Genomic DNA, 14,994 nt, shown 5'->3' with positions numbered 1-14,994 from the left:
TGGTTCTTAAAACCTTTCTGAATTAATTTCTGTAGGAATAATTTAAAAATATATAACACATTTAAAATATTAGAAGATCAATTTGCTTATTTTCTGGGAATTTTGGTAATATTCAATTTATAAAAATAGTGCATATTTATCTCTATAAGCCAGTCGGAACAGAGCTGCTTTAAGAGACTTTATAGGGCTTCCCCCCTGGTGGCGCAGTGGTTGAGAGTCCGCCTGCCGATGCAGGGGACACGGGTTCGTGCCCCGGTCCGGGAAGATCCCACATGCCGCGGAGTGGCTGGGCCCGTGAGCCATGGCCGCTGAGCCTGCACATCCCTCCGTAATGGGAGAGGCCACAACAGTGAGAGGCCCGCGTACCGCAAAAAAAAAAAAAAAAAAAAAAGATAGGTAAACAAAAGAGATAAGTGAACAGGTGACTAATGAATCAGATTCTTCTTTTTCTCTCACCCAACACAGATCTGTATAAACCATTAATTTGTTTACAGAGATCACTGAATGACAGTCCATAAAATCAAATTCTGAATCATTGTTATCACCAACAGAGAATAACTTATTGACCATAAATAAACCAAAAACAAAATTAGAAGAGAGGAAAGTTAAAATAGAAAGCACAGTTAACAAAGTTCTATTGCTGTTCTTAGTTCACCTCTGGGAGACAAGAAATGTCTGGGCTTGAGCTGCCTGTGAGGTGTATCTACTATTTTGGCAAAGAAGTTACCTAGCTCTGTCAGGTGAATCCACTGGGTATCTTGGTGGAATTTCCAAAACTACTAAGGATAAATTTTAGAAAAGAATTAAATCATGACTCTTATTCAGATATCAAATGGACATGTTAAAGGTTTTATTTATCTAATCATTAATGAGGGAGTCAGAGATATGTTATAGCTGGCCCAAGGGAGAATGCAAAGGACACGTACATTTATAGATCAGGAATATTGAAGTGAATTTGCAAAGCTGGCTTCTTCCATCATGGTGGAGAGAAGTCAACTGAAATGGGCAGAATTTATTTGCATGTCTGTAGACAAGAATTGTGTGCTTTACCATTAGTTTTCTATATGTTAACCTCTATCTTTACAGAGTGGTAAAATAGTCCAATGACAATTCCTGTAGGATTAAATTATCCCTAGAAGCTGCAGCATTTCATCAGAAGGATCTTTTTTGCTTATTCAAAAGTCTTAAAATTTTCTTTACAAAATGATTTTTTTCGATCTGCATTCCCAGAGAATTATTTCTTTATCCTTGATGTTTTATTAATTTAATTTAGATATGTATTTGGATCTGTGGTTTATTGTATTTTTCCTTTCCTTTTGTAGATTTTCTTTACCTTTATTTTAGGACTATTTTCTATCATGTCTACCTGCTTTTTCTCTTCTATTTGTTTAGTTATTCTACTTCAGGGATACTAAGTATCTTTCTGTTTAGTCTCTGTCCTACTTATTCTATCTGATTGCCTTGGTATCTCTGTCTGTTTTTCTCCTCAGTACTTAGGAGATTTTTCTTATGATTTTTCTTCTTGCCATTAGTTTGATTTTCAGTGTTTGGTTCTTTTTCTTGCTTTTTTTTAAAATTCATTTTTCTTAATTGATTTTCTTAGCTCCATAGCTTTTCTTTTCAACTTACTTGTTTTGTCTTTTCATCTTTGAGCTTTTGATTTATTAAATGTATGTGCTTATTAGGTTGTTTTCTGTTACAAAGAACTCATTGGGGATTTCCTTATTTTCCTGTGTTATGTTTGCTTTCAGACTAGGTTCTTTTTTACTTTCCTCGTCTTTCCACCCTCTTGTTTATACAGTTGCATGGCCTTTTCTTTATATCTTGCTAGGTAAATACTTGGATAGTGAAGTCAAGACTTTGTATCTGCCCTGATATAACATGGGTGAGTTCTCCTTGATGCCATCCTCATCTTAGCTGTGACTTCGTCTCCTCCTTTTACTGTACCCCCTCAATACATCTTTTGAGCAGTGTGTTTTATTCTCTGTCTGCTTCTCTGTAGTTGAAGGATATAAAGTGGTGGTGGGGGGAGAGTTCTTCTGGGGCTCCAGGCTCTCCTGTCTCCTTAGATTTTGTTAAGTGTCCTGTACTGGCCTTATTCCATCCTGCCGAGGGTGTAGTACATTTCTAGGGGCTTCAGACCCTTTCTTTAACTCAGAAGAATGCCTTGGAAGTCAACAGGTTCTGGTGGCCACTCTGCCTGTCTCAGCTTAGGTTTTAAAGGTTCTGTGCTGAAGATGTTCTCCTGGACTTTTCTAGGGCATGCCAAAGCAGGTCTTTATATCCAAACCGGAGGATATTTATTAAAATATTTATATATTAAAATTTTCAAGTTTTATGAACTCACCAATTTTTCTCATTATTGCTTCTAGGCAGTGTAATCAGGCTAGGAGCCAGATCACACTGTGCAGAATCTTTTTCTGGCCACTACTTTTTAAAGTTTAGAGATGTTTAGTTTAAGCATTTTCTTGTTCGACTGTAGCTGGTGGATTTTTGGCTGAAAAATGAAACACACACGTATGTATAGTCTGTGTCTTTTTTAAAAATTAATTAATTTTATTTATTTATTTTTGGCTGCTTTGGGGTCTGCATGCGGCCTTTCACTAGTTGTGGCGAGCGGGGGCTACTCTTTGTTTCGGTGCGCGGGCTTCTCATTGTGGTGGCTTCTCTTGTTGAGGAGCACGGGGCTCTAGGCATGGGGCTTCTGTAGTTGTGGCTCGCGGGCTCTAGAGCGCAGGCTCAGCAGTTGTGGTGCATGGGCTTCACCGCTCCGTGGCTCGTGGGAACTTCCCGGACCAAGGCTTGAACCCTTGTTCCCTGCGTTGGCAGGCAGATTCCCAACCACTGTGCCACCAGGGTAGCCCTAGTCTGTCTCTTTTTTTGTGTGTGTGCGATACGTGGGCCTCTCACTGTTGTGGCCTCTCCCGTTGAGGAGCATAGGCTCTGGACGCGCAGGCTCAGCAGCCATGGCTCACGGGCCCAGCCGCTCCGTGGCATGTGGGATCTTCCCGGACCGGGGCACGAACCCATGTCCCCTGCATCGGCAGGTGGACTCTCAACCACTGCACCACCAGGGAAGCCCGTGTTACAACATTTTTATATAACCACAGTGAACATATAGTGACCATATTATATTTTTGTTAATGTTAGGGCATTTTAATATTTTTATCTCATTTTTGTAATCTCATCAGATGACATAATTTATTAAAGTTACTCACATAGAGGACACTTTATTTTTATGCTCTTTTGTGTTCATTGAACCTTTTTGTTGTTGTTTATTACCTTTAAAATAATTTGAGGGACTTCCCTGGTGGTGCAATGGATAAGACTTCACGCTCCCTATGCAGGGGTCCTGGGTTCGATCCCTGGTCAGGGAACTAGATCCCGCATGCATGCTGCAGCTAAGAGTTCGCATGCCACAACTAAGGAGCCTGCCTGCTGCAACTTAAGACCTGGTGCAACCAAATAAATAAATATTAAAGAAAAAAAATTTGAGAGGTTGAGATTAATGGACTAATCAATGTTATTAACTCATTATACTTCTCACCCTGACACTAACTGTAATGTATGTTTATATTACTGGATAGAAATTCTTTTGAGATATTTGCTTAACATGACAGCTGACATTTCAGCCCTTGATGCCAGAAGAATTTTTTTGGTGCTGTTGGATTCTTTATCTACATCCTTCTCGTAACTTTAATAATGAAAGTTTTAAATTGCATTCCAGTTTTTATAAGATCAAGTGCACTTAAAAAAAAAAACCAGGGCTTCCCTGGTGGCGCAGTGGTTGAGAGTCCGCCTGCCGATGCAGGAGACACGGGTTCGTGCCGCGGTCCGGGAAGATCCCACATGCCGCGGAGCGGCTAGGCCCGTGAGCCATGGCCGCTGAGCCTGCGCGTCTGGAGCCTGTGCTCCACAACGGGAGAGGCCACAACAGTGAGAGGCCCACGAACCCCCCCCAAAAAAAAAACAAAGTCACGTTTTTATTTTTGAAGGAAATAATATTACCCAAAATGGAAAAAATAATTTGGATTGGAAATTGGAAGATGTGCTGTAGAAGTGTTATTTTTTAATACAAATTTGATAGTCTAATTTTATTATTTCTGGATTTTGCTATCATCATCCATAGCCCAAGTTAATAAAAGGGTTTACAAAAATGTTTATTTTCTTCTAACATGAAGTTATTAATTAGTGTAATCAGTATTTATTAAGAGTTCTGTAGGAATTATGAGTAACTTGGTTTTTGCTGCATTTATTTAAGAATATGCATTCATATTATGTAATAATCCATGTAATTATCCTTATTTAGAAATGTTTAATCTGCTTTTTTGTCTCCTCAGATTTTGTCAAATTTTAAGAACAAATGCACCATATAGCTCATGGAAGAAAAAACACAAATCAAGACTTTTTTGGGTTCCAAGTTGCCAAAGTATGGAACAAAACCTGTAAGAAGTACACTGCAGCCAATGCCAAATGGAAAACCTGTTAATTTATTGGGAACTTCCAAGAGTAGCAATGCCAAAAGTTACATCAAAAATAATGGCTCTGATTGTTCATTGTCCCATTCATTTAATTGGAGAACGGCAAATAAATACCAGTTTAGTGCACAAAGTCCTGAAGAGCCTAACGGTACTCAGACTTCACATGATAAAGAAATTGATCCTGAAAAACATGCACCTGCTCAAGGAATGTTTGATAAAAATGGGATGAAGGGAGGTTTGAAAAGTATTTCTTTACTCACATCAAAGTTAGCAAAGACATCTACTATGTTTGTGTCATCTGCAGAAGAGTTAAACCAAAAGTCTTTGTCTGGACCGTCTAATTTGGGTAAATTCACCAAAGGCACATTATTAGGAAGGACTTCATATGCTTCAGTCAGTGCTCCAAAGTCGCAGTTGAATGGATTTTATGGAAACCGATCAGCTGGTAGCATCCAAAGGCCTAGAGCAAACTCCTGTGCCACCAGAAGCAGTTCTGGAGAAAGCTTAGCACAATCCCTAGATAATATTAAATCTCTTGCTTGTGAAAAAATGGTTAGGTCACAGAGTTTTTCACATTCCATTCAGAATTCATTCCTTCCACCTTCATCTATAACCAGATCACATTCCTTCAATAGAGCTGCAGATCTTACAAAGCCTTATCAGAATCAACAGCTACCCATTAGAGTGCCTCTGAGGTCAAGTATGCTAGCAAGAAATTCTCGGCAGTCAGAAGTACTCAATGGGAATGAACATTTAAGGTATGGATTTAATAGGCCTTATGCTGCTGGTGGAAAGAAGTTGGCCTTACCAAATGGCCCGGGTGTAACTTCCACTTTGGGTTATAGGATGGTTCATCCCTCTCTACTGAAATCTGGCCGATCTCCATTTTCTGGGACTATCACAGTTGATGGTAATAAAAATTCACCGGCTGACACATGTATAGAGGAAGATGCTGCACTTGTGGCTAAGGACAGAGCTAAGGATAAGGACCAAGAACTAATTGAAAATGATAGTTATATAACAGAAAATGACCAGACCATGAAACATGATACTAAAATTAGATACCTGGGTGATGATGTGGATGACATTTCATTGTCTTCTCTGTCATCTTCTGATAAGAATGATTTAAGTGAAGACTTCAGTGATGATTTTATAGATATAGAAGATTCCAACAGAACTAGAGTAACTCCAGAGGAAATTTCTCTCAAAGAAGAAAAGTGTGAAAATGAACCACCAAAGGATATATTTGATTCCCCCAAGGAAAATGAAAAATCCTTCAGTAAAACTGATGAGTGGATAGATATAAGTGTCTCTGGTAAATATTAATGTCCTTAATTTTTTTGCTTTCTCCTAGATAATAGAACTGAATTTCCACTTAGGATTATCTTCTGATTAATACCAGGATACTAACAATTTCATGGAAGGATGGATCTAGACAAAATTGGAATGGGGCAACATTTACCTTCCTTGTGACTTTTGTCCCTTGTTCTATTTTTCATGCTAAAACAACATCCATAAAAATATTCATTCCCTTATGGTATTTTACCTTTGCTCTTCTTTGTCACACGCAGGCTTATTCCTGCTTGCTTCAAAATTATTTTTTTTCCCTGCTTCCTCCAATCAGTGGCAGCCTGTTTTAAACCATCTCTTCCTTTAGGGTAGTAGATCACTACTATTTGTTAAGAGTAAAGCTGTACCAAAGGGTAAATGGACTAATATAGGTTATGTCCAAGCTAATGAATTTTTTTATCCTAGGCAATTTTCATTTTTTTAAAGGAAGAGTTAGATTTCTTGCTTAGTAGACTTAATAGTTAAACTTTCAGAGGAGCTTAATTTTTTTAATTGAGAGTGAGATAGCACCTGTTAAACATTTCTTCTTATACTTGGTAATCCTGGTGCTAAATACTGGAGAAAATTTATCTCTATGCCCATCTGGCCTGAAAAAGGAACAAACTGACGGTTTGGGTATAGGCATGTAATCTGGTTGAAGGACTAGGCCATCCCTGGAGATATGCATACACCCTTGACTGCCTGAGGGTCTTCTAGTTAGGAGTGACTGCTGGAGCAAGTTATTTCCTTATAAGGAGTCAACTGCAAGGTTAAATGATATACACAGAGTAAAGACTTTCCTGGGCAGTGCTTAAAAATAAATATCTTAGGAAATATTCAAAGAATATGAGGCTTTATGTACATTTCTAGAAATGTTGCAGAAGTGAAAGATGGCTCAATGAATTTTCTTTATTGGGAAATATTTCAGTAGTTTATTTTTAAGATTTTGCATCTTGATTTTTTTATTGTTTAGATTTAGAAGATTCTAGTTATGAATACTTTTTTGCCAACTTTTTTGCTATAATATATCAAATTATTAAATCTTATATTTTTTGAACCTGAGAAATAATTATATTTTTATGAATTAATAACTTATTTTTCCTCTCTTTTAAAAAATCAACTGAAGACAGGAGTGAATGTTCAAAACATGCTTCTGGAAACAACTTGATTTCACCAGATACAGATTACAGAGCTGGTTCTTCATTTGAACTCTCTCCATCTGATAGCTCTGATGGAACGTACATGTGGGATGAAGAGGGCTTGGAGCCCATTGGAAATGTCCACCCAGTTGGGAGCTATGAGTCCTCTGAGATGAACAGCATAGTATGTATGGATTTATATACCATTTTGGAACATTTTGTTTACTTTGCTATAGAGAGACTTGGGATATTGATTGGATTTTTTAAGTTTATGAACTAACTTTCCTAGTTTGAGAAATGGGAATTCATATCTCTTAAAGGCCTACAAAACATCTGGTCTTAATACATAATAAAGCATATATTTGTATAATATAGCATGAGTTAAATATGTTCTCATACACATTCATAATATAGTTGACCCTTGAATAACATGGGTTCGAACTACGAGGGTCCACTTATATATGAATCTTTTTCAATAGTAAAAATACTACAGTACTACACAGTCTGTGGTTGGTTGAATTTGCGGATGCGGAAATGCGGGTATGGAGGAACAGTGTATATATAGAGGGCCGATTGTAAGTTAAATGTGGATTTTCAACAGTGCAGAGGGTCAGCACCTCTAACCTCATGTTTTTCAAAGGTCAGCTGTATGTAAATAAATACACACACATATTCATATGGACACCCTGTACTGTTCAGGTTAAGGTAGGTTAGTGGTTCTCAGTAGGGGAAGGCAATGTCTGGAGACATTTTTGGTTGTCACATTGAGGGATGCTGCTGGCAACTAATGGGTACACACCGGGATACTGCTTAACATCCTGTAATGCACAGGATAGCACCCACAACAAAGATTTATCCAGCCCAAGATGTAAATAGTGCTGCTGATGAGAAATCCTGGGCTAGGCTGTGCTGAGGTAACATTCTCAGTGCCAACTCTCAGTGACTTAACACAATAAAAGTTTATTTTTTACCCTTAAAATGTCTATTGTAGGTCTGGACAACTCTCTAGGGCAACTGTCTTCAGTGTTCCAAGCTGCTTTGATCTTGGGGCTCTTTTGAGACCCTTTGTCACTCTGGTAACGAGGTTCTCACACATGCAGTTACTGGCAGAGGGTCTCACACATGCAGTTACTGCTGTGGCCTGCAGGTGGCATATGGCACTTTTACTCACAACATACTGACTGGAACTAATCTTATGTACTGAGTGGGCAGGAAGTGTAATTTTCCTGTGTGCCTGGTAGGCGAGGGCACCAGATATGAATGAGCACTAGAGGACCTACCATATATTTATACATGCATATTTTAAGAAAAATTGCAAGTAATGTGGATTATATGCCATGTGAGTAAAGTATAGTTGGTGTGATTAAAGTTACTCCCTGTAGTTACTGAGTATATAAAATCAATTTTCCAGTAGTTGTATGGGAAAATTGGTAGTCTTTGTGGTATATTAAATTCCAGGTAGACTTCAGGTGATGTAATTTTCACAGGTTTATTCATATAAACCTGTGACTTGGAAAAAAATAAATGTTACCTGAGGCTTGTTAAATTGCACAGACATGGAGAGGACACGTACTTAATTTAGAGGCAGCATCTCTTATTTCGTTAGATAAAGGAAGTTCAGAAAAGATTACGGTTTAGGGCCTTATGTGCTCTCTTACTACAACTTTTTAAGCGAATATGATTGAAGTTGAAATGACCATTGTGTCCAGTAGATGGCAGCAGTCAGCTGCCTAGTACCTGACATTTTTCAGACAGTTCCCTGTTCTTGTAACATAAATGATGAAATAGCCTCTGGAAGACTTCAGTACACATCTGAATTGACCATTAGTCTCTAAGATCCATGAATTTCCTCCTTGTTTATTTGGCTTGTGTATATGTGATGGGAGACTACAAAAGTGTTCATTCTGTGCTTTGGAACGGTATGGTGGCTGTGTGTCATTCTCTTCGGATCTAAGAAGATAGTCTGAGAAAGGATGGCGAATTGATGGTAAAAGTTGAAAAGAGTGTGTTAAGATCTACTGTGATAGTAGATTTACCATTTATGTTCTAAAATTATATCAACTGTTTGCTTTTTTCTATTTTAAATTAATTTTGTTACATGTGTACCTGTTTAGAATTGTTTCCTTGGTGAATTGGACTTTCAGTCATTGTTTAGTGAACCTCTCTAAGCCTCATTATGCTTTTTGTCTTAAGGCCTCTTTTTTTTCAGAATTAGTATACTTTACCAGTTTTATTTATATATTTTCTATCCTTTCACTATCAGCTCTTTTGATATATAATAGGTTATTATTTTTTAAAAAATACTATGTGGGCTTCCCTGGTGGCGCAGTGGTTGAGAATCCGCCTGCCAATGCAGGGGAGACGGGTTCGTGCCCCGGTCCGGGAAGATCCCATGTGCCGTGGAGCGGCTGAGCCCGTGAGCCGTGGCCACTGAGCCTGCGCGTCCGGAGCCTGTACTCTGCAACGGGAGAGGCCACAGCAGTGAGAGGCCCGCGTACCGCAAAAAAATTTAAAATAAATAAATAAATAAATAATACAGTCTGTCTTTTGTTTTTAACTGGTGAGTTTGGTCCTTTATGTTTGCATTTATTGATATACTTGGAATTAACTCTGTTATCTTATATTTTTATTTAAATTATCTCACTTTTTCTGTTTCTTCTTTCTCCTTTTTCTAAAATAGTATATCTAACTTACCCCAAAAGAACTTTAGCCTGTTCTCATTTTCCTTTGTCTCTCCATTGCCTCCTTTGTCTCACCAAAGACATTTCCTAATCTTCTCCACAAGCACCACTATGGTTGTTCTTTACAACAGTGCTCATTCCGGTCCAGGTTGAGGTTAGGAGCCTTCACTAGAATGTGAGTCAGCTGTGTCCACAACTAACAGTTTAGTTGAAATCCATTGTTTAGTTCAGCTGACTTTCTCTTTGAAGAAAGCAGTGTGTTGATGCAGTCTGGTGCAAGCTCCTTATCTTGTCATAGGTCCTCACAGTTTGTAGACGGACTACTTTGCATAGCACTTGTCTAGAATCTAGGCTTTTTTTTTTTTGCTTAAATATTGACAGTGGTTTGTTGAGGTATAATTTAAATACAATAAAATGTACAAGTCTTTTGCATATAGCATAGGGAATTTTAAAAATGTGTATACTTGTTTAACAATCATCCACATTTATGATATAGAATATTTCCAGCACACCAGAATATTTCTTGTGCTCTTCAGTCATTCTGTTACCCCACCCCAGGAGCAACCACTGTTCTGATTTCTATTGCTGTAGCTTAGTTTTGCCTATTCCTGAATTCAATATGAGTAGAATTATAGACATGTGTTATTTATATCTGGCTTCTTCCAGTAAATGTTATATGCATATTTGTTAGTTGTTTGCTCATTCTTCTTGTTACATAACAATCCATTGTGTGAATATATTATAAGTTATTTTATTCTGCTATTGGTGGACATTTAGATTGTATCTGGTTTTGGGCTACTGCTTCTGCTGTGAAGATTTTGCAACATGTTTTTTGGTGAACATTTATGCATTTCTGTTCACAAAATATGTAGGAGAGGAATTGCTGGATTATAGTGTATACTTATGTCTATAGCTTTAGATGCTTTCAGTTTTCCAAAGTGGTTGTATCCGTTTAAACTCTCACTAGCAGTAAATAAGCATTCCCGAAATTCCACTTTCTAGTTTATACTTTATGTTGTCTGTTTTTTTTTTGCATTTTTGCTATTCTGGTGGGGGTATAGTAGTATTGCATTGAGATTTTTGTCCTGTGGTTTGTGGTAACTACTTGTTTGCCATTAGTATATACTCTTCTGTGAAGTGCCTTCTGTTGGGCTTTATGTATTTTTTCTTAATTGTTTTGTAAAAATCCTTTATATATTTTGGATATAAATTTTATATATATACACACATATACACATATGTGTATACATTTTTATATATATGGATTGCTTTTAAAACCTTTTAATAGTGTCTTTTGATGAGTAGAATTTAACAATTTAACATTTTTCCTTTATTATTAGCACTTTTTGCACTGTGAGAATTTTTTGTCTACTCTAAAGTTACGAAGGTATATTCCAATGTTTTTTTTTTTTTTTTGCGGTATGGAGGCCTCTCCCGCTGTGGAGCACAGGCTCCAGACGCGCAGGCTCAGCGGCCATGGCTCACGGGACCAGCCGCTCCGCGGCATGTGGGATCTTCCTGGACCGGGGCATGAACCCGTGTCCCCTGCATCGGCAGGTGGACTCTCAACCACTGCGCCACCAGGGAAGCCCCCAATGTTTATTTTTAAAAGCTTTGTTTTTTAACCTTTCATAGTAAGGTCTACAAGCCATCTGGGAATTATTTATGTGCATGATATGAGGTAGAGGTCAAGATTAATTTTTTTTTCTTTTTTTTGGAAAAGTCATATTTTTCCTACTCTACTGCAGGGTTTTCTTTGTCCTAAGTTAGTAATTGTATCTATGTATTTCTTGCCTCTCTTTTAGTTCATTGGTTTCTTTGTTTATCCTTGTGTCAGTGCTACACTGCTTTAATTGTTGTAGCTTTAAAATAAGTATTGACATCTGGTAGTGTAAGTCTTCTAGTTTTGTTCTTTTCCAAGGTTTCCCTAGTTGGCTTTTTGTAATCTATTTAAATGTTAGAATGAGTTTGTCAGTTTCTACAAAGAACCTATAGGAATTTTGAATGGGATTGCATTGAATTTATAGACCAATTTGGGGAAAAATGACATATTTACTATAGTGAGTCTTCTACTTTATGGGTATGGTCTGCTCCTCCATTTATTTGGGACTTTAAGAAATATTTATTGCTAACATTTTGTACTTTTCTGTAAAATTTTATACATATTTGCATTATTTTTAGGTATTTGATTTGGTTGCTATAAATGGTACCACTTTAAAAATTTTATTTCCTGATTTTTATATTTTGACCTGTTTTTTCAGTGACCTTGGTAAATCCACTTACTAGTTTTGATAATTTTCCTGTGAATGTTTTTGGAATTTCTACATATACTATACAGTGATACCATTTGCAAAGGCTCAACATCCCTCCTAACCCCCCCTCCCACCCCACCCTTTATTGCACTGGTTAGAACCTCCAACATAATGTTGAATTGAAATGGTGATAGAATTTTAGGAAAATTTTAATAGCTCACCATTAATATTTGTGTGTGTGGATATTTGTGTGTGGGGGGGGGTTGTAGATATTTTTCATCAGATTAAAGAAGTTCCCTTTTACTTTATTTGCTGAATTTTTGTTGTGAGTGAATGTTAATTTTGTTATCAAACACTTTCTCTACATTTATTGAAATGATTAAATTATTATTATTATTTCTGTTAGTGTGGTAGATTGCATTTCTTTTTTTTTTTTTTTTGGGCCGTGCTGTGCCGCTTGCAGGATCTTAGTTCCCCGACCAGGGACTGAACCCATGCCCCCTGCAGTGGAAGTGTGGAGTCTTAACCACTGTACTGCCAGGGAATTCCCTAGATTGTATTTATTGATTTGCAAATATTAAACCACCTTTCCATCCCTGAAATAGATTTACTTGGCACTTGAGTGTGATGTACTATCCTCTTATAATAATAAATGTTGTTTAACATTTATTATAAACTTGATTTCCTAATATTGAATATATATTTATGTTCTTTTTTTTGCATTTATGTTCATGAGCAGGATTGCTTTGTAATTTTCCTCTTTTTTTGCGGGGGAGGGGTATTCTTGTGGTGTTCTGGTATAAGGGTTATGTTGGCTTTATAAATGGGTTGAAAAGTGTTACTTTTTTTTTTTCCTTTGAAGAGTTTATGTACAATTCATGTGGCTTCTTCCTTAAATGTTTAAAAGAATTCACCAATGAAACCTTTTGGACCTGGAGTTTTCTTTGGGAAAAGAATTTTAAGAACAGATTTAATTTTTAAAATAGATGTTGGCCCATTAAGGTTTATATATATATTTCTTCTTGTGTTGGTTTTGAGAACTTGTCCATTTCATCTAAGATGTCATTTGTTGGTGAAGGTTGTTCAGGATTATCTTATTTTTTTTAAACATCCTTATGGTCTTGTAGTAATGTTCACTTTTTCTTTCCTGATTACTGATTCCTGCTAATTCATTCATTAGCACCCTAGTAGCAAATATAAAAATGAGTTTCTTCTAATGTGTCTTACTTTAAAACAATGAATTCTAAACCATGTTATATAGGCCATCTTTTTTTTTAACCTTTAATGCATTTATGTATCTGTGGATAATACATGATATTGTTTTGTATGTCTGTTTTACAACTTATATAAGTGATACATGATGTTCTGTGATTTCTTTTTTTTACTCAGTTTTATGTCTTTGCGGTACATGTGTATTTATATTATAGGTCTATTTCATTTATTTTTACTACTGTATAATATCATTTAAATATACCATTCTTTTGCTCTCCGTTCCTCTGCTAATGGACATTCAAGTTATTCCTCACTGATAATATCAAGATAGTGCAGCAGTGAACATTCTTACTCATGTTTCTTTGATCTTATATGTCAGAATTTCTCTAGGATATAAACCTAGGGATAGCATCACTGGATCAGAGGATCTGTGGATATTCAGCTTTACCAGATGCTGCCAAATATCTTCCTAAAATGGTTCTACTAATTTATACTTTGCAGCAGTGAATGAAAATTTCTCTTGCTCCTCATCTTAGCCCACTTGCTATTATCTAACTTTAAAATTTTAGCCAGTCTGTTGAGTGTGAAATGATACTCATTTTAATTTGCATCTATATCACTATTAATTTTATAATTTTTTCATATATTTACTGGTTGGTTTCCTTTTCTGTGTATTACTTATTTACTGATTTTTCTACTGAGTTGTTTGTCTTTTTCTTATTGATAAGAAAAAGTTTCTTGTGTGGTCTGAATTTAATTCTTGTTAAATGTGTCACAAATATCTTCTCTCAGCCATTGGCTTCTGACTTTTTTTGTTGCCTTTACCATGTATAGTTTTAAATTTTCATGTAATTAAATTTAGTGATGTTTTTCTTTATGGTTTTTACTGTGTGTGTGTGTGTGTGTGTGTGTGTGTGTGTGTGTGTGTGTGTGTAATAAAGACAAGAGCCAGGGCTCTGAGACAGGTTAGATTAAAAATCCCGTCACTGTCATGTACTAGTTGTATATCTTTGGATTCTCTGTTCCTTTTTTTTTTTTTTAATAAAATGGAGATAATAACAGTATATATCTACAGGGCTGATATTAGGAAGTACATGCGTGAATGTTTTAACAGCTATGTGATAATGGTTGTTGAGTATTTTGAGTGTCATCTCGGACCACCCCCTGGAATTGCTGTGAACCTTAAGTAAGGTCATACATATAAAATACTTAATGCCAGGGAAATAGCAAGAGCTCAACAAATGTTAGCCATTTATTATTTTCCTGTTGTCTTCATTTTTTTACATTTAAGACTTTAATCCATCTGAAGTTGGTATGAGGCATAATAATTTACCCTCAGTAATATTCTTTCATAATATACTTGCTGTGCAAAAAAGACTTAACACAGCAGGCCTGAGATTGCCTATTCCTTAGCTGGCCCTTTGCTGGTAAACAGTTCCCTTACTGTGATACAAAACTTTCCCTAAGTGATAAAGAGTGGTTCACTGTGCCTCAACTGTGCATGTGGTTTATGCTGTGTACCTGCTTTCCTTCTGGGGTTCTGGAGTTTTGGTATGTCCTAGGCAGAGGGTGCCCATGTCACCAGCCCTCAATAAAAACAACCGAATTTCTTAGGAACATCTGTAATAGACAACACTTTTCATGTGTTGTTACAACTTGTTGCTTGAGGAATTAAGCACACGCTGCGATTCCACTGGGAGAGGACTCTTGGAAGCTTATACATTGTTTCTTCAACTTCGTCCCATGTGCCTTTTCCTTTTTTTTTTTTTTTTTTTTTTTTGCGGTACGTGGGCCTCTCACTGTTGTGGCCTCTCCTGTTGTGGAGCACAGGCTCTGGACGCGCAGGCTCAGCAGCCATAGCTCACGGTCCCAGCCGCTCCGTGGCACGTGGGATCTTCCC

General features: G+C 36.9%; 1 protein-coding gene across 7 annotated transcripts in view; it reads left to right on the top strand.

Annotated features, from left to right (window-relative positions):
* Positions 1–14,994, top strand: part of CCSER2 (coiled-coil serine rich protein 2) — a 162,539-nt gene that overhangs the window by 30,296 nt on the left and 117,249 nt on the right. For all 7 annotated transcript variants that reach the window (XR_002174499.3, XM_019925751.3, XM_019925752.3 and 4 more), the window contains 2 exons: positions 4,341–5,796; positions 6,937–7,133. Coding sequence is in view for 6 of the 7 variants with exons in the window: in XM_019925751.3 (XP_019781310.1) it covers positions 4,380–5,796; positions 6,937–7,133 (1,614 nt within the window). In the remaining variant the exon portion in view is untranslated. The remainder of the gene's footprint in view (positions 1–4,340; positions 5,797–6,936; positions 7,134–14,994) is intronic.

The sequence above is a fragment of the Tursiops truncatus genome, chromosome 16 (genome assembly GCF_011762595.2).
Source record: "Tursiops truncatus isolate mTurTru1 chromosome 16, mTurTru1.mat.Y, whole genome shotgun sequence".
NCBI classification, from domain to species: domain Eukaryota; kingdom Metazoa; phylum Chordata; class Mammalia; order Artiodactyla; family Delphinidae; genus Tursiops; species Tursiops truncatus.
Note: the sequence above shows the minus strand (reverse complement) of the source record. Positions and strands in the feature narration are given on the sequence as shown.